At 39.1% G+C, this 23,153-nt stretch overlaps 1 protein-coding gene across 1 annotated transcript in view; it reads right to left on the bottom strand.

Moving 5' to 3' along the window:
* The window catches only part of Arms (Ankyrin repeat-rich membrane spanning), a 680,132-nt gene that overhangs the window by 456,414 nt on the left and 200,565 nt on the right, over positions 1 to 23,153 (bottom strand). Inside the window, exon 9 of the mRNA XM_090381558.1 lies at positions 1,571 to 1,669. Coding sequence (XP_090237684.1) covers positions 1,571 to 1,669 — 99 coding nt within the window. The remainder of the gene's footprint in view (positions 1 to 1,570; positions 1,670 to 23,153) is intronic.

The following is a 23,153-nucleotide window of genomic DNA, read 5'->3' as shown; positions in this document are numbered from 1 at the left end:
CCTAAATGGATGTCAGATAAACTACTGAGACATGTGGCAGAGAATAAAAATGCATGAGATGCATATAAATTATTAGGTGATACAGAAGCATATGGTAGATATAAACTAGTCTACAATCAAATCAAAAAGGAGGTTAAGCAGTCCAAGGCAGATTACATGAAGTCTCTGGCAAAGAACACCAAGAAAAGCAGTAAAGATTTCCTTATTTATATTAACAGTAAAAGGAAGGTGTTGATTCACATTGGTCCACTTGATGTCAACGGTTTAAGTGTTGATCCTGCTCAGCTTGCTGACAGGCTGAATAGGTATTTTGAATCTATATTCACATGAGAAATTCTATAGAGAAGGGGCTGCCAGAAGTTTATGGACATCTAACGTGGTGGTGCTGAATGATTCTGTGATAACTGAGAGGAAAGAGGAAGAGAAATTTTTGAGTTACCCCAGAATAAAGTACCGACTGTGTGGTACTAAACTCAGGGTAGTGGAAAATGAGAAAAACCTGGGGGTAATTGTATAGTCTGATATGAATTTCTCTGAGCAGTGCAGACAGACTGCCAGGACAGCTAACGGGGTTTCATATGATGTACAGGAAATTTGCTAGCATGGACAAGGAGGTGATTGTGTCATTGTATAAGACAATGGTTAGGTCATGTATTGAATACTGCATACATGTTCTCATTTTAGGAAGGATGTAGATTTTGCAACATCAGAAAACTAGGCACCTGATAGGTGATCTGATTGAGGAGTTTTAAATCTTTGAATGGATTGGGCAAACTCAATGATGATGGCATTCTTCATCTTACTCAGACTATATACATTATGGGGCATAAATTCAAACTGAGGAAGGATGGTTGCAGGAATATCTTCAGCCAGCAAGAGGGTAATTGCTGGAACAAAATTCCATCTATTATTGTGGAATTGGGTATTTTGATAAATTCTAGGAGGAACTAAATAAGTGGATGCACTGGCGATGTGGGTTTTTTTTTTTTTTTTGCTGATGCCTTATAAGCTTGCTTTCTTGTATTAAATATCACTAATAATAATAATCCTGTGATTTTGAAGTATTGGTGTCAAACTGAAAAACTGAACACAGTGAATTAAACATGATGAAGAGATGGAGAAGAAACTAAAGCCTGACACTGATTGATTTCTTCAAGCATTGAAAAGCAATGACAAGGCATTTAGAAGAGTATCCAATTGTGGTTTCCTGGAGTTATCGTACCCCAGGAATCCACAGCCCTCGACCTCCATATTTTAAGTTTCTTGCAAGCAGAGAGGGTGCTTTTTCCTTCAAGGAGTAAACAAATATGCAGTGTGTGTGTGTGTGTGTGTTTAAATTAATAATATTTTCATTAACAGTAAGTTTTTACTGATATTTATTTATCCAAAAAATCAATTTAGTACTGAAATTTATGACTTTCATGAAATCAATTATTGTAATAACATAAGAATCTAATGCTATATATACATTGCTTTTTTTTACAAATTTCGACAGACATCAAGGGGGGGGTCACCTGTATTTCAAATTTTATCGGAGATAATAAAATAAAATGAGGACAGACTTGCTCACCTTGGTAGGAATTTCTAAATTTGGATTAGCATTCAATATAATACGAACAATGTCCACAAATCCTTTTTCAACGGCTAAATAGAGAGCTGTTTTGCCATCCTACATTAAAAAAATACCAATAATAAATAAGAATAACACTTTTAATAAAATGTATATGTACAATTAATAAATGCTAACATTGTTATCAAGCTGTTTCCAACAAACATCTATGAGAATAATAACACTTTAATAAAATGCATACGTACAACAAAAAAATGCTAACATCTTTATTCAAGCTACATTTCTAACAAACATCTATAAGAACCTGAGATCAACTAATTTTAAAATTAGTTGTTCTCGGTTGGCTTGACCACTTCTTCAAGAACAAACAGTTATGTGTTCTGTTAGTTAGATCATCAAGAATGGGTTTTCATTTGAATGATACACTTCGTAATCACTTGTACTGATTTATATTCTGTTCCTCAACAATAGGGACAGAGATAGCCCACTTCTACTTTTTCCCAGACATTGAAAATAATCCCTTCTGGTATATTGTATCAATTCTTCTTTTAGAAATGGAAGCCAAATTACCTATTAAATTTTAGGCTAGAGCAATAATTTCGACGTGCAATTTATAAAAATGATTTTTCCTTTAATTTACAGAACACAGTAAAGGCAGAACTGCACAAAGTCAGAGCTGTAGCCACAGAGGAGTGTATAAAGAATTATATATGCCACATGTTCAATTCAATAAGATGAAATGACTGTAATTAACTATAGTTTAAAACTCATGTACCCACTGGAGTATAAGCAATTTTATTTATTTAAAATCTTATCAAAATCTGTTGACTGATAAATGGGAAAATGTTGATAGTACTAACGAAGCTACCATTATTAGATCAGTGGCTAATTGATGACACAGGATCAGAGAAATAGCAAATACATAGTGAAAATCAGAATGGGTGGGATGGGACCAGGATAACTCTGGCAGAGAGAGAGAGAGAAGATGTAGAACACAGTGGTATGAATGATATTAAAAATAGGCAAGCTGAGGATTTTCTGAACAGAACAGGACAACACTGAGAAAGAGCCACAAGTCACAAATAATTTTGAAAATGTTGGAAATTTGACTGAGACACAATAAGAAGAACACTACAAAAGCTTTATCAATCAATTCAGCCCCTGAAGAGACTATACAAAGCTCATGGGAATGAATGAATTTTTCTCAGCGTGGTCTACTTGTTAACAGGAGAGACATTTTAGTATTAGTTGAGGCATATGATGCAAGAAAGCAAGCTTATACAGCATCATCCAAAAAAAAAAAAAAAAAAAAAAAACATTTCACCCATCTGGTCACTCCAAAGGTTTGTCTAGTTCCAGCCTTAAATTTATTAAAGCTATCAACTTCCACAACAACAGATGGAAGTCTGTTGCAGCAATCAACTACCCGCTGGCTAAAGGCAAAGGCAAACTTCAGTACATCTATTCTACAACTGTCTTTCCTCAATATGAATCTATGCCCCCTCAGGTTCTTAATCTGAGCAAATAGAAGTATCCCTTCATCATTCAGCCTGCTCAAACCATTCAAGGCCTTATACACCTCGATCAGATCACCTCGCAGGTGCCTAGTCTCCAGATGCAGCAACTTGCAGAACTTAAGCCTTTCTTCGTATGAGCATCCCTTTGTTCCTCTCACCAATCTTGTTGCCCTTCTCTGCATGAGCGTCCGCAGAGAGGGGCAAATGGGGCACTTCCCCCCCTGGGATCGAGTAAAAAAATTCCACAAATTATAATCATAAAAGTGATTGAGATATGTAACCTTACACCGTCGACCATGGGCGGGCGCCTCTGTAGCCAGGTGGAAAGGAGCAGCAGTGCGTAGCACACGCTTCTTGATTAGACCGGGGTTCGAGCCCGTCACCACCAAATACCGAGGATGCGAAAAGGTCAGGGGTGACCACCGCATATCCCAGAGCAATATGGCCTTAGTTGCTAATGCTCCTAAATAACAACAACATTGACCATGGGACGCTTTGTCTGCCTTAAAATTTAATTACGGGTTGGCCGGTTTCGGCCTGGGGCTGGGTAACCATAGAACACGTGTTTCATTTATTGCAGCAATAAAACACATTTTCCTGTTTTTGGTTTATTGCAGCAATAAAACATGTGTTCCTGTTTTTTGTTTATCTTTTTCTGATTTGTGAAAAAAATGCTCATTACTGTTGTGAACAGCAACCAGTTCATTTGCCCTCTGTATCTAGTGAGTCACTGAGTGAAGTGTGAATTGTAAATTTATAGCGAAACAAATTTAAAAAGAAAAATACATTTTTAAAAGGTAAGTGTATGTAATTTAATATTATTTTACTTGTTAGTTTTATGATTTTTTAAATTTTTAAACTGAAATAATTTAATTTAGGGTTTTGTGATTAATTAATTAGTTGATTTTTAATTAAATATGCCGGTCAATTTTTTTATATATGAAATTGTGTTAAAAACTGTATTAATTCCAAATATTTTTTTTTCCAAGAATATTCTTTTAATTCCAAGATCATTAAAATCGATGTAAAATAAAAATAATGTATTTATAGTTTTATTCTAAAAAGACTTTCTTATTTGTGTAAAATAGAAATTGAGCAGGAAAAATGTGTGCCTTCGGATACACAAGTTGATCCGATTCCTGGAACATCGATTCAAAATGACTCTGTCGAGTTAATTTCATCAAATAATTTATGAGAATATGATATTGGTTCTTACGTTGGAGTTTCTGCTATAACACCAACTTTAAAATTTGAAATCCTTTATAATACTTATTTTCCTAACAAGGACGGACTATGATTTCAAAAAACAAGGTGCATTTATAAAAACTCATTTATAAAATATAAAGATTTTAACCAAGCCACCAGAAATCACATGTCATTTCAATGGCACAAAGAAGATTTGCATATCTCCTGATGATCAATGGTTCAGCTTTTCTGTCCCAGAAGTGTTGCAACAAAACAGTGAAATGTTTTGACTTCTTCCCTTCTCTGCATATATCTCTCTTAATAGTGGGTGTACGATGTGGAAGTAACTGATAGAATATCCCATCTCATCTGCATTAAACATATCCTTGATATCGTATTCTGTGATTATCCTTTTAATTTCACTATCACGCCATTCCCTAAGTCAATCCTGTGGTACGTCATTCTCTTCTCCACATATTGTCCCAGAAGCTACTCAATACTGTCCCAGAAGCCAATACTTGCTTGAAAATTATCGGGTCCTACAAGTTTCCCAAAATCCAATGCCTTTTAGCGTATTATTGGACCACTAATTGAGATATTTCTTGAACAAACATTGTCTTCAATCTTTTTACAATCTTTTAAAATTGTAGACAACGTCAAAGGAGCAATTAAAATTCTTTTGCAATTTCACGTTTCTTCTTCGCAGAGTCTATTTTTTCAAAACTTGATAATTTTTCTTTAATGTGAATTGTCATCGTTTTTCACTCTTTTTGTACATTTTAATGGTCACCCAAATAAAAATTAATTAAACTATTTTGTAATCTGCAATAATTCTAACTACACACGTTACAGTATATATTACTGTCAAGAACAGAAGGCTGAACAACTCCACATATAGAATAACTCTGGATAATGTAAATAAAGTATCAATGATACTTGAAATACAGAAGAACTCTGAATAATGCAAAAATATGGCAAATAATTAAAATTTTATTTCCTACAATCCATTTGTTCATTTCATAATGGACTATTGTGCTAAACTTTGGGCGACAGACATTGTTTGCCAATGCCATTAAGCAAAAAACTAGACAAAATAGGTACACCGTACCTATCTACAGCAAAGATTAATGTAATCGAGTTTGTTTTTTGCGCACGTATGGAATTCATTTTATTTTTTATCGGCAATAAGTATTCATTATACTGAAACTATGATTTTGTTATAATATATTTTATTTTGTTTAATATATTTTATTTAATTTATATATTTTTATATAAATTAAATAAAATATATTTTTATTTAATTTATATATTTTGTTTAATATATTTTATTAAGCCCAAATTGTTTGCTACTCTGAAAATTTCTTTTTTTTTTTTTTTTTTTTTCAGAGTTTGTTATACTGGAATTTGACATGTAGTAGTAGTAGTGGCATGTGATGCAAGAAAGCAAGTGTATGAGCTTATGCAGTATCAGCCAAGGGGAAAAAAAAAAAAAAAAAAAAAAAAAATCACACCATTCCCTCCAAATGCCTGTCCAGTTCCTCCTTAAATTTATTCAAACTATCAACTTCCACAACGACTGATGGAGGTTTGTTCCAGCAATTAACCACCCGCTGGCTAAAGGCAAATTTCCGCACATCTATCCTTTCTTAATTTGAATTTATGTCCCCTTAGGTTCGTAATCTGAACAAGTGGAAGGATCCCATCAGAATTAGCGTGCTCAACCCATTCAAGGCCATGTATAAAACTGTTGCTGTTACTCCTCCCTAGAAAGAACAAGTTGTTCACGTAGGAAATATTAGAAGTAGTATCAGACTCATTACAGATATGATCAGCCAAAGCAGTGTCATTAATTTTCAGATAAGAAGAACATTGTACTTTTATTAAAAGTGCAATGTTCTTTTAATCTTTTAATTTTTGCTTAATATTGCATTTTAAAATGCATTGTAATAATTTAACTGGTTGTTAAATTAGACATTAAGAATTTGGAGACCACCAATCTAAAGCAATACTTAACTTTAAGGCAATCTTTTAAATGATAATTATTTTCTTGTCTTGTGTTTGCTGTTAAAACCTGTCTATATACACCCTTTTCTTTTTTAAGAGCTGTCTTTGTTTTCATATAGTTTGTCAATGGCATTCTCTCTACCTCATTGTGTCAAATTCATCTGTTGCCTCTACCGTTCTCCTAACTCCACATCGCTTGGAGCTCTTTTACTTCCTCTCTTTACAACTTGACTTTCTTCTGTCCAACTTTCCTAACAGTGAGGTAATTTTCCTAGGTGATTTTAATGTTCACAATTCCAGCTGGCTTCCATTTTCTAGTCACACCGACCCAACTGGTTGAGATGCTAAGGCTTTTGCAATTACTAATGACCTTGCACAGATTGTTCATTTACCTACAAGAATACTGGGACAATCCTAACCACACAGCCAACACGCTTGATCTTTTTCTCACAAACAACCCTTCTAAATACACGGTCGAAGTGAGTGGTCCTTTAGGCACCTCAGATCACAACTTGGTGATTGTCTCTTCTCCAATGGAGCCTTTATCTCATGGCTGTTCCCCACCTCATATTGTTTGGCATTACAAGAATACAAAACGGAATGACCTTCGAGATTTCTTGCCCTCATTTCCTTGGTCAGATTACTGTTTCAAAACTTCTGATGTCAATGTTTGTTCAGATCATGTCAGTGAAATTATTCTTGTAGGAATGGAATCCTTTATTCCACACTCCACTTTGAAATCATGTACTTTATCTAAACCTTTTCTAAATTTATTCCACTTTCCATTTTGAGAAACCTTTCCCTGCTCAATCAGCTTCAACTTCTCGAATATACTACCAATTCTTTAAATGCTGATCTTCAGGTAATTCTCCAGTGGGGGCAAAGACAACTTAGTTGATTTCAATCCTTCTAAAACTCAGCCTTGTCTTATCTCACAAAAAGGATTCTTCTGCTCCTATGCTTATCTTTGGTGACACTCCGATTTCTAGGCAAAATGAAATATCTCTTTTGGGGATTACCCTGACTTCTAATCTCTCTTGGCACAAGCACATTACAAATATTGCTTCCTCTGCATCTAAAAAACTTGGTTTTTTCTTTCGCTCTCGACGTTACATTTCTTCCAAACAGCTGTTCACTCTGTACAAATCACAAATCCGCTCTACCATGGAACATTGTTCCTAGGGCGGTGCCCCCAAAACCTCTCTCAGGTTTCTAGATTCCATTCAGAAGAGGGCAGTTAGGTTAATTAATGACTCCCCTCTAACAGAGTCTCTCCACTCTGTCTCATAGACATTCTGTTTCTGCTGCATGCCTTTTCTACCGATACTTTCATGGGCACTGTTCTTCAGAATTGGCTTCTACAATTCTTGCTCTCTCTTTCAAAACAATCCGAACACGTGCCGCCACCAGCCAACATCCATTTACTGTTCAACTTCAAACTCACAGAACCAAATTTGTCATCTTCCTCGTTTATTCATTCAACTGCCGTTTCCTGGAACAGCCTTCCTTCATACGTATTTCCTGAAAATTACAGTCTAAAGAAGTTCAGGTCTAATGTCAACAAGTATCCTCTATCGTCTTCTAAACCTCCAACCCAAGCATGGTACTAAGTACTATAGGTTCTAATACCTTTCGTGTTTGGGGTTTTCATAAAAAAAAATAAAATAAAAAATAAGAAGTTTGGCAATAAAGTTCCTGAACTAATGCTGCTGTGATCATGTTCAATGAGTTTGAAAATATGAAAATAAACAGAAGTAGTATGTTGCAGTTCAAACTTCCTCCAACAGATGGTGATAAAGAGATTGTCCTGTAGTCTGACAGGTTGCAAGTAACAACCAGTTTCGTTACTAACATTAATGTACCATGTCACAATTTTGTGCATTTCGTATCACACAGTAGGTCACCTGTAGTTTATAAAAGGTTCCGTAAATGCCAATGCATACCTGGCTATATTGGAAGGAAAATTGCTGCCAACCATTAGAGACCATTTCAACCTGGGACTGCATCTTTCAGGATTACTCTGCTCCTTGTCATCGGGCAAAAAGTGTAAGTAGGCATTTCTGTAGTTACTTTAGCTTCATTTCTGCATAAGAGGTTTGACAGTAATGTGTTTATATTTGTTACAGGTGAAAAAATGGTTGGAAGAATGGTCCATTACAACTCTTAGCTGGCCAGAAAACAGCCCCAACCTAAATCCTATAGAAACTGTTCGCATCATGTGGAATCTGCAGTTGCCTGAAAGAAACCAAAGACCCTTCATGAACTTAAGGATAATTCGTGTTTGGAACCATGAACTATTAGTTGATTATCTTCAGAAATTGATCTTGTCAATGCCTTGACGGTGTGCTGCCATCATCAGGGCCAGAAATGGTTCAACTAAATATTACTTTGCACCTGGTGAACTTTTCATATTGTTTTCTTTTTAAAATGATAAAATGAAGCAAACTGAGGGCTTCTGATAACATTTCAGCCATAATTGTTGTGTTTACCAAAACTGCATTATATAAAGGTTGCAAATGCTCGTTTTGGAATATTTTGAGAGCACCTGTCAAATATTACTTAGCTTTGCCTTAACTATTAATAAATATCTTTTGTTTATATTTCTATTTGTGATGCTAGTCATTATGTAGCATACCATTGCAAAAAAGGGTTAGAAATGTGAAATTCCTAGGTAATGCACTTTCTTTGAACACCAGTGTATATGCTGTGCTGTGATATAGGGATGTTCTAAATACTCTAGGAGCATTTAGAATATTCCCATATTACAGTTGTAGTAAAGAACTCTTCCTGACACAGTCTTAGATGCTGATCCATGGTCCAAACAGGATCAAATTAAGGCTCTGTATAGATATAACAGATTTTCTATCAGCACCCCAGATCTTGGCAGAGATTACTTTTAGCTCTTCAGGCTAACAGTCTGAATATACACAATATGTACTGTAGAATTCCATTTATTGTGGGTGTAAGTGGTAGTAGATGTTTTTCAAATATAATTCTGTCCCTGTATGTAGTCTGCATTGTTAACAGAATTGACTCTGACCAGAGCAGCAAAGCAAAAGGCTCAAGCTAATGGGAGTGCTGTGGCTCAGGGGAGAACTGAGGGGGGGCAGTTGCCCTCTGAATCACAGCCTATTAAAATGCACTAATTGCTTGATGTTTGTGGAGCAGTCAGGTACGGGACATTATACTGCCATGGGGGATGTCTTTGTGTGTGCGCGATTCAAGGAGTGTAAGGAAATCAGACGACAACTCAGCATTGTTATGGGCCTATATCAGAGTTTGAAGGACAGGGTGGATGCCCTCTAAGCATTAAAAGTGAGGGGCCCATCAAGCACTCAGCTGCCCACACCAATGCCAGAGCTTGCACTTGGTCATCGCGCAACACAGCGGCAGCCCCAAGGCAGAATGCGCTGGTCCCAAAGGAACTAGTAGTTGTTGGTGACTCTATTGTCAGGGAAACGGGAAACATGCTTTGTAAAAAGGATAGGTGGAACAGGACCAGGGTATGTCTGCCAGTGGCAAAGGCTGATGACGTTGTAGAGTGGATATCATCTTTTAAGGGCACAAAAGGTGATATAGTTGTACACGTTGGCACTAATGATATTAAGAGTAGGAGCCTGGCAGAATTTCTTAACAAGTACAGGTCACTGTTGAACAAAAGCCGAGAATTAGGGTTGAATTTGAAAGTGTCTGCAATTCTGCCCAGACACGATAGGAGGGAGTATATGATGAGAGCCCTGTCGACCAATTCAGCCCTGGAAGGATTGTACAAGGCTCAAGGGGTAGAATTTTTTTCAGCCTGGTCTGTACTTGTTAACAGGAGAGACTGCTTCTACAGGGATGGGATACACTTAAATAGAAAGGGTGCAAGAATGTTTGCTGATGCTATCGAGGCAGTGTTAGGTGGGTCGGAAAACTGCTAGATTGGGGGGATACAAGGACTAATACATTAACAGTAGCCACTGACAGAGGTGAAAGTGATTCTTGCACTGCTTCCATTGGAATGAGCCGCAGCCTGGAAAATAAGATGCAGGATAGTTCAGAGACTGCTGAGAATCATTGCGGTACAAGTAAACATATGGGTTGTGTTAGGGTAGCTAAGAAAAAGAACAGATGCATGTATACTTGCGTGTACACCAATGCTAGGAGTTTAGTAAATAAATTTGATGAATTTGAGATATTGTTCAAAACATCAAAGGCAGATATTGTGGGGATTTCAGAGACGTGGTGTCACACAGATATAAGGAATGCAGAACTGGAATTTGGGGAGTACAATGTCTACAGAAAGGATAGACAGGATAGGAAGGGAGGAGGGGTTATGCTATTAGTTAACAAATGCATAAAATCCAAGGAAGTGAAGTCAGTCAACATTGCTGGACAGTGCAGTGTCGAGTCAGTTTGGTGTGACATAAGCATTGGGAGATCAAAATTGAGAGTAGGAGTGTGCTATAGGCCTAATGACTCTGATGAGTATAATAAGAAACTGTACAGGGAAATAGAGTGGGCCAGTAAATCAGAGAGTCTTATAATGGGGGATTTTAATTTCCCAGATATTGACTGGAATTTGGGGGCTGGTCACTCACACACTAGCAAGGCTTTTATGGATTTATTGGGTGATTGTTTTCTACATCAGCATGTTCGGGAGGCAACTAGAGAGAGTAATACTCTTGATTTGATTATCAGTAGCGATTCTTCATGCATTAAGAATCTGCAGGTAAATGAACCACTAGGTGGCAGTGATCACAGTGTGCTGAAGTGGGATTTACTCAAAGAGATAACTACCATTAGGGGTAAAGGGAAGGGTTATTGCTTTCGTAAAGGTGACTACGATGGACTGAGACAGTATTTAAATTCTATACAGTGGGACCAACTGATGTTGTTACCAACAGCAAATTCAAAATTGGAAGCATTCAAAGAACTTATCTTGGAAGCTATTAGGCTTTACATACCAACTAAGAAATATTGTTCAAGGTTTAGGCCTAAGTGGATGTCAGATGAACTAATGAGACATATGGCAGAGAAGAAAAATGCATGGGATACATAAAAATTAACACGTGACACAGAAGCTTATGACAGATACAAGTTGATCTGTAACCAAGTTACAAAGGAGGTTAGGCAGGCGAAGGCAGATTACGAGAAATCTTTGGCAAGGGATGCAAAGAAAAACAGCAAAGAGTTCTTTACTTATGTAAACTAGAAGGAACGGGATGAATCAGATTGGTCCACTTGATATCGATGGGTCAACTGTTGATGATCCTGCTCAGGTAGCTAGCAAACTGAATGAACATTTTGCATCGACATTCACACATGAGGAGTTATTCAGCGAGTTGGATGCCACAGGTGTATTCTGCCATTCAACTCTGGCAGTAAGCTAGAGAATCTTGTAATAACTGAGAGTAAAGTGGAGGAGAAATTGTTGAAAATAAATACAAGAAAGGCACATGGAGTGGATGGGATCTATCCAGTTATATTAAAGCAAGCAGCAAAGGAAGTAAGCAAACCCTTAGCCATAATTATGAGAGCTTCCTTGGGTACCCATGGACTGGAGATGTGCAAATGTAACCCCAATTCACAAAGGAGGATCAAAGGGCGACACAAATAATTATAGACCTGTTAGTTTAACTTCTGTTCCTGGAAAATTAATGGAGGCACTGGTTAAAGAAGCACTGCAAGATCATCTAGACAAGACTTCAGTCATAGCTCAGACAGAGCATGGTTTTGTTAAGGGGAAGTCTTGCCTGACCAATTTGATTGGATACTATGATGCAGTCACAAAAGAACTGGATGCAGGGAATAACTTGGATATTATATACTTGGATCTTAGAAAGGCTTTTGATACTGTTGCACATGAAAGACTACTGCACAAATTGGAGAAGTGTGGCATTGGTGGCAAATTGCTACTGTGGATAAAGGGGTGGTTGAGGGGGAGAAGACAGAGAGTGGTAATCAATGGACACTGCTCATCGTGGACTAATGTTATTAGTGGAGTCCCTCAGGAGTCCTTCAGTATTGGGTCCATTATTGTTTTCTGTATTTATAAATGATATTGATGATGGTATATCAAGCTTAATGTCCAAGTTTGCCGACGATACGAAGTTTGGCAGGGTTGTCAAGGACACTACTGACACTATGCTACTGCAACAGGATCTGGAAAGGTTGAGCAGATGGGCTGAGAGATGGCAAATGAAGTTTAACTTTGACAAATGTAAAGTACTACATATGGGAAACAGCAACCCCAGAGCAACGTATAAACTCTGTGGTACTACACTGACAGTGGTAGAGAATGAAAGCGACCTGGGGTGGTTGTGCAGGCAGATATGAAGTTTTCTGAGCAGTGCCGACGGGCTGCAAAAGTAGCTCATGGTGTATTGTCGATGATATATAGGAATTTTTCTAGCAGGGATAAGGAGGTGATTATTCCATTGTATAAGGCAATGGTCAGACCACACCTAGAGTACTGTATACAGGTCTGGAGGCCTCATTTCAAGAAGGATGTAGAGATGCTGGAACGAGTACAGAGAAGGGCAACAAGATTAGTGAGTGGAACAAAGGGGATGCTCTTACGAAGAAAGGCTTAAGTTTTGCAAATTACAGTGTGGAGACTAGGGACCGGCGAGGTGATCTGATAGAAGTGTATAAAGCCTTGAATGGTTTGAGCATGCTCAATGCTGATGGGATTCTTCCTCTTGCTCAGAATAATCACCTGAGAGGGCATAAATTCAAATTGAGAAAAGACAGATGTAGGATAGACGTGAGGAAATTTGCCTTTAGCCAGCGGGTGGTTGGTTGGTGGAATAAACTTCCATCCCTTGTCGTGGAAGTTGATAGCCTAAATAAGTTTAAGGCTCAGCTGGACAGGTATTTCGAACGAACAGAGGGGTGAAGTGGAAGTGGTTATTTTTAATTTATTTATTATTTTTTTATTTATTTATTTTTTATTTTTTTTTGGCTGATGCTGCATAAGCTTGCTTTCTTGCATCAAATGCCTCTACTAATGCTAATTGACTAGCTGTAGATTTTTGTTCTACTATATGATAACCATTCTTTAGAGTCCTTCAAATTTGGAGTTGCCTTTCAACAGTATTCACAGTGTGAGACTGGACCTTATGTTCAAGAAGGTTGGTTTGTCTGTTTGTTTTCATTTTTATGGCACATGACCAACATAGGCCATGATGCACCAACAGGAAGAAAGTAACCTGGAGGGAACATCCTCTTTGCGAACAAAACATTTAGATAAAATATTCTTACAGTGGACTTGATATGTTATTTGGTAAAAGAATCTTCCTATAAAGTGATGTAATTGGCCCCTCAAACATAAAAGAATGAAGACCTTAAAGGACTCCATATTGCCAAGTAGTTTCAAAAGTTTTTTTCTATACCCAAATTAAACATAATCAGGTGTTGTCTTGTCATGAAAGCATTACAGATGTTTACCTCTGCTTTAATCATCACATCTAATGTAGATTGATTCCACTAAAATTCATACTGATTGTTCTTCATTAAATTTTTTATATCCAAAAACCCCATATGGCCTGTGGACCATTTTCTCTAAGATTTTGTCTAAACAGCTGATAAATAAATTAAACTGGCTTATAATTATATGGAAGCAAGTGATCCATTTCTGGCTTTGGAAAGACTAAGACAAAATAGTACTGTATAAATACTGTATTTAAAAAAAAAAAAAAATCTGGTTATAGACCTTTAACATCATAGCATGTGATTTTTTGTTTAGAGATGAAACAGTTAAATATTTAATAAAGCTGTTTTATTCACAATGTAGTAGTGGTCCTGCTTCTATCTAGACTAGTCCCTATCTGATCTAGCAGCACAACTAGATATTTTAATTAGGTATCCTAGGAATTCTACTAATTTGAAAGTCTGATTATAATATGGGAGAAATTCATGAGTAGAAAAGTTGATTTTATGACATTTTGCACATTCTATGATTTGTTGAAAGGATAGGTTGTTTGAGGTCACAGTAGATATCTTTGCAAATGACTCACTAGGACACTGGATCCTTTGCAATTTCATATCATGACTACAGCCTGAAAGTATTTGCCATTAGGTGATTGAATTTTCTCCGTATGAGTCTTGTGTGTCTTATATGTATTAGCTCTAACAATTTCTTTTCCACTATCCTCTCATTTTTCATAAAATCATTTAGATTCTAGTTAGAATTAGGTATACTTCTAGTATCACCATCGCTAAACACTTCTCTGTGTGTGTTTTTATTAATGATCAATGAAAAAGTGATTCAAAGATTTCACTTTAGTTTCCTTCTAATTTATCTTTAATAATTTAATGATATTAATAATTTTCTTTGAGTATTTTATAACAGATGAGATTAGTCGTAATATGATGTTTGAAAAACATATTAGTATTAATAGTGACAAATGATGCAAGAAAGCAAGTTTATACATGCTGTAAAAGCTTTCCTTTCTTGCATTATTGCATTAAAAAAAAAAATCCCATTTCATCCTATCCATCCACTCTAGTAGTTTGTCTAGTTCTTACTTGAATTTATTCAAACCACCCGCTTCCACAATAATTAGCATTAGCAGAGGCATATGATGCAAGAAAGCAAGCTTATGCAGCATCGGCCAAAAAAAAAAAAAAAAAGAAAAGAAACCACTCCGATTTCACCCCTCCGTTCGTTCGACATACCTGTCCAGCTGAGCCTTAAATTTATTTAGGCTATCAACTTCCACAACAAGGGATGGAAGTCTGTTCCACCAACCAACTACCTGCTGGCTAAAGACAAATTTACGCACATCTATCCTACATCTGTCTTTTCCTCAATTAGAATTTATGCCCTCTCAGGTGATTATGAGCAAGAGGAAGTATGCCTTCGGCATTGAGCATGCTCAAACCATTCAAGGCTTTATATACCTCTATCAGATCACCTCACCGGTGCCTAGTCTCCAGACACTGTAATTTGCAAAACTTAAGCCTTTCTTCGTAAAAGCAATTTTTTTTTACATGCACTAATCTTGTTACCCTTCTCTGTACTCGTTCCAGCGGCTCTACTACATCCTTCTTGAAATGAGGCCTCCAGACCTGTATACAGGTCTGTATACAGTACTCAAGTTGTGACCTGACCATTGCCTTATACAAGGGAATAATCACCTTATCCCTGATAGAAAAATTCCTGTATATCATTGACAAGACACCATGAGCTACTCTTGCAGCCTGTCTGCACTGCTCAGAGAACTTCATATCTACCTGCACAATTATCCCCAGGTCCTTTTCATTCTCTACCACTGTCATGTGGACATGTGTTTTTGTAATTGGCGGCTCCTAGAACGTTAGTTCAACTCTGCCTCGTATCTCTGTGAAGAATAGTATCACTACAAATGGGCCAGATATGTGTGTGTGACGAAGGTTTGTGTGTATTATGTTTGTTCTGTTGTTCTGTTCTGGCCGCTTGGCTACCCAGAAGCATCAGTCACCTGGACAGATGATTCTGGGTACTCGTCCACACCACGGGAAGGTGGGCCAGTCTCAGCTAATCACGTACTGTCTCAATACAAGACTCTGATCCACCTGATGTTGCCAAAAGGTGGGGCAGATTCCTCTAGGGGCCCACTCCAGAGGAGAGAAGAAGAAAGAAAAAAAAAAAAAAAAAAAAAAACATATATATTTATTTAGATTTTCCCGTGGTGCAAAAGAAAGGAAAAAAAAAAAAAAAAATGATATCACTGTAAAACGCAAAAAAAAAAACCAACCATGTGACTGATTGTAGAACACGAAGAGAAAAAAAAAAATAATAATAATTAAATAAATAGAATAAATTAAATAAATAATTAATAAAATAATAAAATAAAATAAATAAAAAAAAAAAAACCATGTGACTGTAGAACGCGAGAAAAAAAAAAAAAAATTTATATATATATATATATATATATACACACACACACACACACACACACACACACACATATATCTATAAAAAAGGGGGGGGGGAGAAAAAGAGAGATGTTTTCCTTCCTGAGCACAGGCCGCAGAAACAAGCTCCACAGCCCATGCAGCAGGATGGGGGGGGGAGAAATACATGGTCGGTTTCAGTTCACTGCTGGGTCATCGATGTTTGCCACTGGTGGTCTGTTAATCCTTCTTCTGTGCCTAAAGACTTCAGCTGAGTAGGTTTGCAGTGCAGGGAGGTTGTTATGGTTCTGCAGGAAGAGCTCTAGATGCTCGCCAGAGATCTGTGTACAGCTGACAAGGTTGTGTCTCAGATCAGCATACGCAATGCACTCGAACAGTACATGCCACCAGTTCTCTTTGGCTCCACAATGGCAGAGATCTGTTGGGTGGAGACCTGGATGGTGTAATTTTTCATTCATGGATCCGTGTCCGGTAATTAGGTATGATGTTTCTAGTGAAGGGGTGAACCAAGACTGTACAGATTTAGTAGCAGTGTAGGTTACATCAGGTAGGAATCTTTTTGTGACAATACCCAGTGTTGAATTATGCCATCGAGTTTGCCAAATGTTGAAGAATCCAGATTAACCTCAATGTCGAGGATCCTTGTTGGGATATTTTTCTTAATTCGGAAGCACAACCCTTGGAAGATGACATGTAGATCGAGCGGAAGTGCTCCCGCAATGACCTGAATGGCAGGAGTGGAGACCATTCTACACACTCGGCAGATTGCCATTAACATTGATCTCTGGATGGTTCCGAGCTTGTCTCGCATCTTTACAAGAGTTACCCGATGGAACCAGGCTCCAGCTGCATAGGTCACAACTGGTAAAAATACTACGTTGTAATACAACCGCAGGGACCTTTTGAAGAGTCCCCAATCATTCTTAGAGATGCGTATGATGGTTCCTGAGAATCTCTTAACTTTGTTTCTTAAATTAACAAGATGTGGAAGAAAGCTGAGTTTGTGGTCAATAATCACTCCAAGTACTTGGTTTTGGTGACGATTGGCAGTTGAGCATTACATATCTTTACCTGCGGTGGGCGCCTGAGATCCAGTCTATTCTTGAATAGCATCATTTTAGTTTTTGTTGGGTTGATACGCAACTTATTAATTGCGGCCCAAGTTGAGAGATCGTCGAGGACGTGGTTTGCATTTTCTTCAATGGCCTTCCGCGAATGCCCTGACACCACAACTGTGAGATCATCAGCAAAGGCCACAATTTTTGTATTCCTGAAGGCGCAGGAGAGCCAGTCTTGGAGGACTATGTTCCAAATGAGGGGTCCCAGGACTGACCCTTGGGGACAACCTCGATTTACTGATCTGGTGACTTGCTGGAATTTTGACTTGAGAATAACTGCCCGGTCGGAAAAATAATTCTGGAAGAGGCTGTATAATTGCTGGAGGCAAGCAGCAGTTCGAAGGCGTGCCAAGGCACTATCCCACCAGACGGTGTCGAAGGCTCCCTCGAAGTCTATGAAGATGGCCAATTCGAATTTTTCTTCAGAACTTTCAATATGTAACACCAAATCGAACAGAGCTTCTTCATACGACCTTCCACGGGTGAAGCCATACTGGCATGGTGAGACCAAATCATGCATTTGTAGCATGAAGACAACCCTGAGAGCCATGATTCGCCCAAGGACCTTACCAAGGTTAGCCAGCAGGGCAATAGGCCGGAAGCTGAGGGGTCTGTTGGTGGTTTGTGAGGTTTCTTGATGAGGCAAATGAGGGCAAACTTCCATTCTTTTGGGAGGCATCCTTCTTCCAAGCATTTATTGAAGAGAAAGAGTAGATGGTGCGACCGCAGTGTGTGAAAGCGGATGATGAAGATGTATTCTATTAGGTCAAGGCCTGGACACTTTTTGGCATTAATATTTTTAAGGACTGCTCCCAGTTCTTCTAGTGTGAATGGGGGCTGGCTTGCTCTTTTGCTATATAATTGCTGTTGGCAGCTCTAATTGCTGAATGTTCTGGATGATCCTCAGAGATGTCATCAGGTGGAAACAGTTTGTCTAGAATAAGGTTGGCAGAATCTTGCCAACACTTAGTTTCCTTAGCATCTACTGAAACAGTGTTGAATATTTCTGGGGAGAAGGTTTTCTCTCTCAAAATCTTATATGCCAGGCCCCATGGATTTGTACGGTTGGTTTCTTTTACGAAATTTGCCCAAGTTTCTCTCTTTCTGGCTGCAATTGCCTTGGTATACTCATTCTTTTTGGCGATATAATCCCTATGAAGGCGTTCGACATCAGGAGATGGCCAATCACGGTGTCGCTGGTAGTTCCTGAGCGCAGAGTGGACTGCCTTACGAAGGATGGCAAGTTCCCGGGTCCACCATGGGCAGATTGCTGGGCGGAACACCTTCTTCCTTGAGGACCAGTATGAGGCTCTGAGTATGGAGTGCTGGATAAAGGTGGTCAAGTCCTGTGCATTTAGCGAGTCCATCTGTGATGGGTCTGGATTTGGAAAGTCCAGTTCTATGGAGCTGTCATATGCTTCCCAACTGACGTTTCTCGAAGAGAATCTAATGAAGTCAGTTGGCCTTGCTCTGTTGTCGTTTCTCGGTGGAACCAAGTCAAGATGGAACAGTATGGCTCTATGGTCGCTAACAGTCAGATCCGGAGTTACCTCCCAGCAACTAACTGACTGGCGTAGGTCTTTTGTAGAGAGGGTTAAGTCAATATTAGATTCACCGGTGGAGCTAGAGTAAGTAGTGAACTGGCTAGGCTGGTTATGGATAATAAGATTTTGGCTGAGGATGAAGTCCTCAAGAAGCTGGCCATGGCCATGGCCATTGGCAACTGCACTGTGCCAGACGGGAGATTTTGTGTTCAAGTCAGATGCAACCAGGAGTTGTTTGGAGCCAATAAAATTCAGGGCAAATTCCAAAAAGTTAAGTGCTTCATTGATGTTACTTGAGGGAGGGCTGTAGAGTGACATCAGGTATTGTAATGTACATGTAATTGATCTGTACATGTAATCTGGATACAGGTGGAGAACTGATTACAGAGGCCCTGGACAACCAGGACATCGAGATCCCTATTTATGACTGCTATACATGTTTTTGGGTCCACTGGGACAGGTTGAATGACTCGCGTGTGTATGGAAAAGCCAGTAATTTTAGAGGTTGGATGAGGTTATATTCTTGCAGCATACGGCTCTTGAATCAGAACAACATCAATTGAATGCTCCTCAGTGGCCTGGCGTATTTCATCCGCAACTGTGCGGGACCTTTGCCCATTTATTTGCATCATTCGCAAGTATTTAGTTTGAGATACAGAGACTCCTCTTAGGCTTCCAGAAAGAGTGGGCAGGACTGGAGCGGGGACACAACTGGTATTTCTTGTTGGTTTAGGCATCAGCGGTCCTTAGTCTTATAAGTTCCAGAGCCCTTTGGTATTCTGGGCATAAAATATCCCGGAGGGAATTATTATGTGCTCGCCTGTTCCTTTTACAATTCACACAAGAGGGCTCTTCGTCAATGTAGGGACATTCTGCTTGGACATGCCCACTCCTGGCACAATGCCCGCAGGATGGAGATTTGTGGGAGCAGCGTTGGGAGGTATGCCCATATCCCAGACATAGGAAACACCTTGTGACAATTGTAAACGGGCGAAATCGGTGTGCACTGCAATCAAGGAATAATCTATCTGTAGAGAGGACAGTTCTATAAATCCGTGGAGAGAAGCTGATTACTTTGTGTTCTGTAGAGTTGGATTTTGATTTTGTTGCAAACCTAAAAGTGGTCTCAGCCTTAACTTCCTCCCAGGAGAATCCCCGGTCCTGTAGGTTTCTGTGGAACAGATCTTCAAGTAATTCGTCGTTCGAACTGTGCTTTGGAACATCGTACACTATGATTGACGGATTTGACTTTTTAGGAGGCGCTATGACCACTCCTGCATTTGTGAGAGTACCACATGTGGCAATACTTGTTAGGTCTTCTTTTATTGCGGTCTCCAGTAGGACTCCTTTGTTCCTAATGGGTCTCAGGGATTTCACTTTTAGATTCTTACAATCAGCCCTTATAGTGCTTTGCACCAGATCTTTGACGTCGTGGCTAGTCTTGAGCTCTGAGGTATCACTTGCTCTCAACAATAGTAGATGCTGTGGCTTCTTCTCTGGGTGGTGCACATGGAGAGTTTGTATAATGCCATGGGCAAGGGGCTCTTGTCCCGACTTCACTGCATCAGCATAGGAAGTGACATCTGCAGCAGGCCCGGGGGGGCACGGAGTCTCAATATAGTCAGGGTCAGCATTAGTACAATTTTGGGGCCTGCCAATAGCATCAATGACCTTTTCCAGGACATCAGTTTTGGATCGAAGTTCTTCATTCACAGCTTTGAGCCTCTCATTGTCAATGAGGAGCTCAGTTGTAATTGACTCAAGGGTGGACCACAACTCCTGCACACGGTTACCTGCACTTCTGGTGAAGCGACTGGAGTCGTGGTTTAGGAATGCGATCAACTGCCTACGAAGTCGAGAGATTGTTTGCTGAAGGGTATCTGGCTCTGGAGTGGATTCACCTTCTGGGACACTAGATGGAGGAGGTATCCCCAGTCTAGGAGAGGGTTTTAACCCAGCTGCGATAGCGTTGGCAAGGGCTGTCGGTGTGATAGTTTGGGAGATGCTTTTAATTTCTGTATGGGTGGAGGCCATTGCCCCAGGAGGAGGAGCAGCATCAGTGGGTTCAGCAACAGGGCTTTGGTCAGGGGCCAATGCCAGTGGTTGTCCCTCATCTTGGGTCACAAATTCCGAGCAGAGGAAAGCAGCCCATGTCTCCATGGTCTCCTTAGTTTTCTTGTTGGCCTTCTTCTTTTTCTTTTCTTTTTTCATTGAGAGATATCCACTTTTGAGCTGGGTCTTTGGCGGGGTACTAGTTGGAGGGGGATTCTCCGGAACTGTTTCAGGCACCTCCTCACTAGCAGAACTGGAACTTTCCCTCCCGCTCATGTCAGGTGAAGGGAGTGCAGGATGAAAAGCAAAGCACAAGTGTAGCGATGAAGTGTAGAATTGACAAAAACCAGCAGCTTGTTGAGCTGGAGGTTGGGCTGTCTGAGGAGATAATTTTTAATTTGCACTTGAGGAGCAAGTTCGCAGCAAGTTGCTAGGTGGCACTGCGAATAGCGCGCTGTTACAATCTGAAGGTTTTGATCAAGTTTCCAAAGAACTAATTAACTATAATGATTGTGGAGACAATTGAATTAATTCCACTCATTATACTGTATAACACATTATGAAATAATGTGGATTATAAATTTAAGAAAATAAGCAGCAGCATAATTAAAATATAGGTTCATGGCAGTTTTCAAATGCAGGAATTCCAGCAACCAATCACAGGAGAAAGCACTGTTCACGTGACTTGTTCCCGGAAGAAGCAATGGCCGACTATTTGCTAATTAATTTATCGCTAAATGTGGCAACAATACTAAGAACCCCATAGTCTTCTTGGTAGTGAGTATAAATTATATAGAAATAATAACAATTTCCCCAGCGTTCCAAAAGTACAGTTAATCAAACTAACAAGCAGCAGGAACAGTAATAACTGACACTATAGAAATCATTACAAGACATACCATAGGCAGAACTACAGTGGGAGCGGCCATTACATACAACAACGAGGTAGCATGTCTGTACAATGCCAAATTAGAAAAACGTTAATATCTTCTCACTCACTTAAAATTTAGCCACAAAAATACATGCACCAACTCACCAACTAATATGGAGTCGACGACACTACTTTAAAATCGCTAATTCCAAAAGTAATCCAGAATTTGAACGAACTTTTGAGGAGCTTCACAAACACAACATAACTATATAATTCGCTGCTAGGGATCGACTTTCTCTACCACTGTCAGTGTAGTACCACAGATTGATACGTTGCGCTGGGGTTACTGTTTCCCATATGTAGTACTTTACATTTGTCAATGTTAAACTTCATTTGCCACCTCTCAGCCCATCTGCTCAACCTTTCCAGATCCTGTTGCAGCAGCATAGCATCAGTAGTGTCCTTAACAACCCTGCCAACCTTTGTATCGTCTGCAAACTTCGACATTAAGCTTGATATACCATCATCAACATCATTTATAAATACAGAAACTGAAATACCCAACACTGAACCCTGAGGGACTCCACTAATAACATTAGTCCACGATGAGCAGTGTCCATTGATTACCACTCTGTCTTCTCCCACTCAACCATCCCTTTATCCATAGCAGCAATTTGCCTCCAATGCCACATTGCTCCAATTTGTGCAGCAGTCTTCCATGTGTAACAGTATCAAAAGCCTTTCTAAGATCCAAATATATAATATCAAAGTTATTCCCTGCATCCAGTTCTTTTGTGATTGCATCATAGTATCCAAACAAATTGGCCAGGCAAGACTTTCCCTTAACAAAACCATGCTGTGTCCAAGCTATAACTGAAGTCTTGTCTAGATGATCCTGCAGTGCTTCTTTAACCAGTGCCTCCATTAATTTTCCTGGAACAGAAGTTAAACTCACAGGTCTATAATTACTTGTGTCAGCCTTTGATCCTCCTTTGTGAATTGGGGTCACATTTGCACATCTCCAGTCTATGAGTACCTCCCCAGAGTCCAAAGAAGCTCTCATAATTATGGCTAAGGGTTTGCTTACTTCCTTTGCTGACACCTTTAATATAACTGGATAGATTGCATCCACCCCGGTGCCTTTTTTTATGTTTATCTTAAACAATTTCTCCTCCACTTTCCTCTCAGTTATTACAAAATCATCTAGCTCACTGCGAAGTTTACTTCACCTCTGGCATTCCCCTTCCTGAATAACTCCTCATGTGTAAATGTAGATGCAAAATACTCGTTTAGTTTGTTAGCCACCTGAGCAGGATCCTCAACTGTTGAACCATCAATATCCAGCGGACTAATCTGATTCATCCCTTTCCTTCTAGAGTTTACATTGAACTCTTTTCTGTTTTTCTT

The sequence above is a fragment of the Mastigoproctus giganteus genome, chromosome 9, assembly GCF_048544385.1.
Source record: "Mastigoproctus giganteus isolate SK-2022 chromosome 9, ASM4854438v1, whole genome shotgun sequence".
NCBI classification, from domain to species: domain Eukaryota; kingdom Metazoa; phylum Arthropoda; class Arachnida; order Uropygi; family Thelyphonidae; genus Mastigoproctus; species Mastigoproctus giganteus.
The sequence above is the reverse complement of the archived record's forward strand: the minus strand, read 5'-3'. Positions and strand labels throughout refer to the sequence as shown.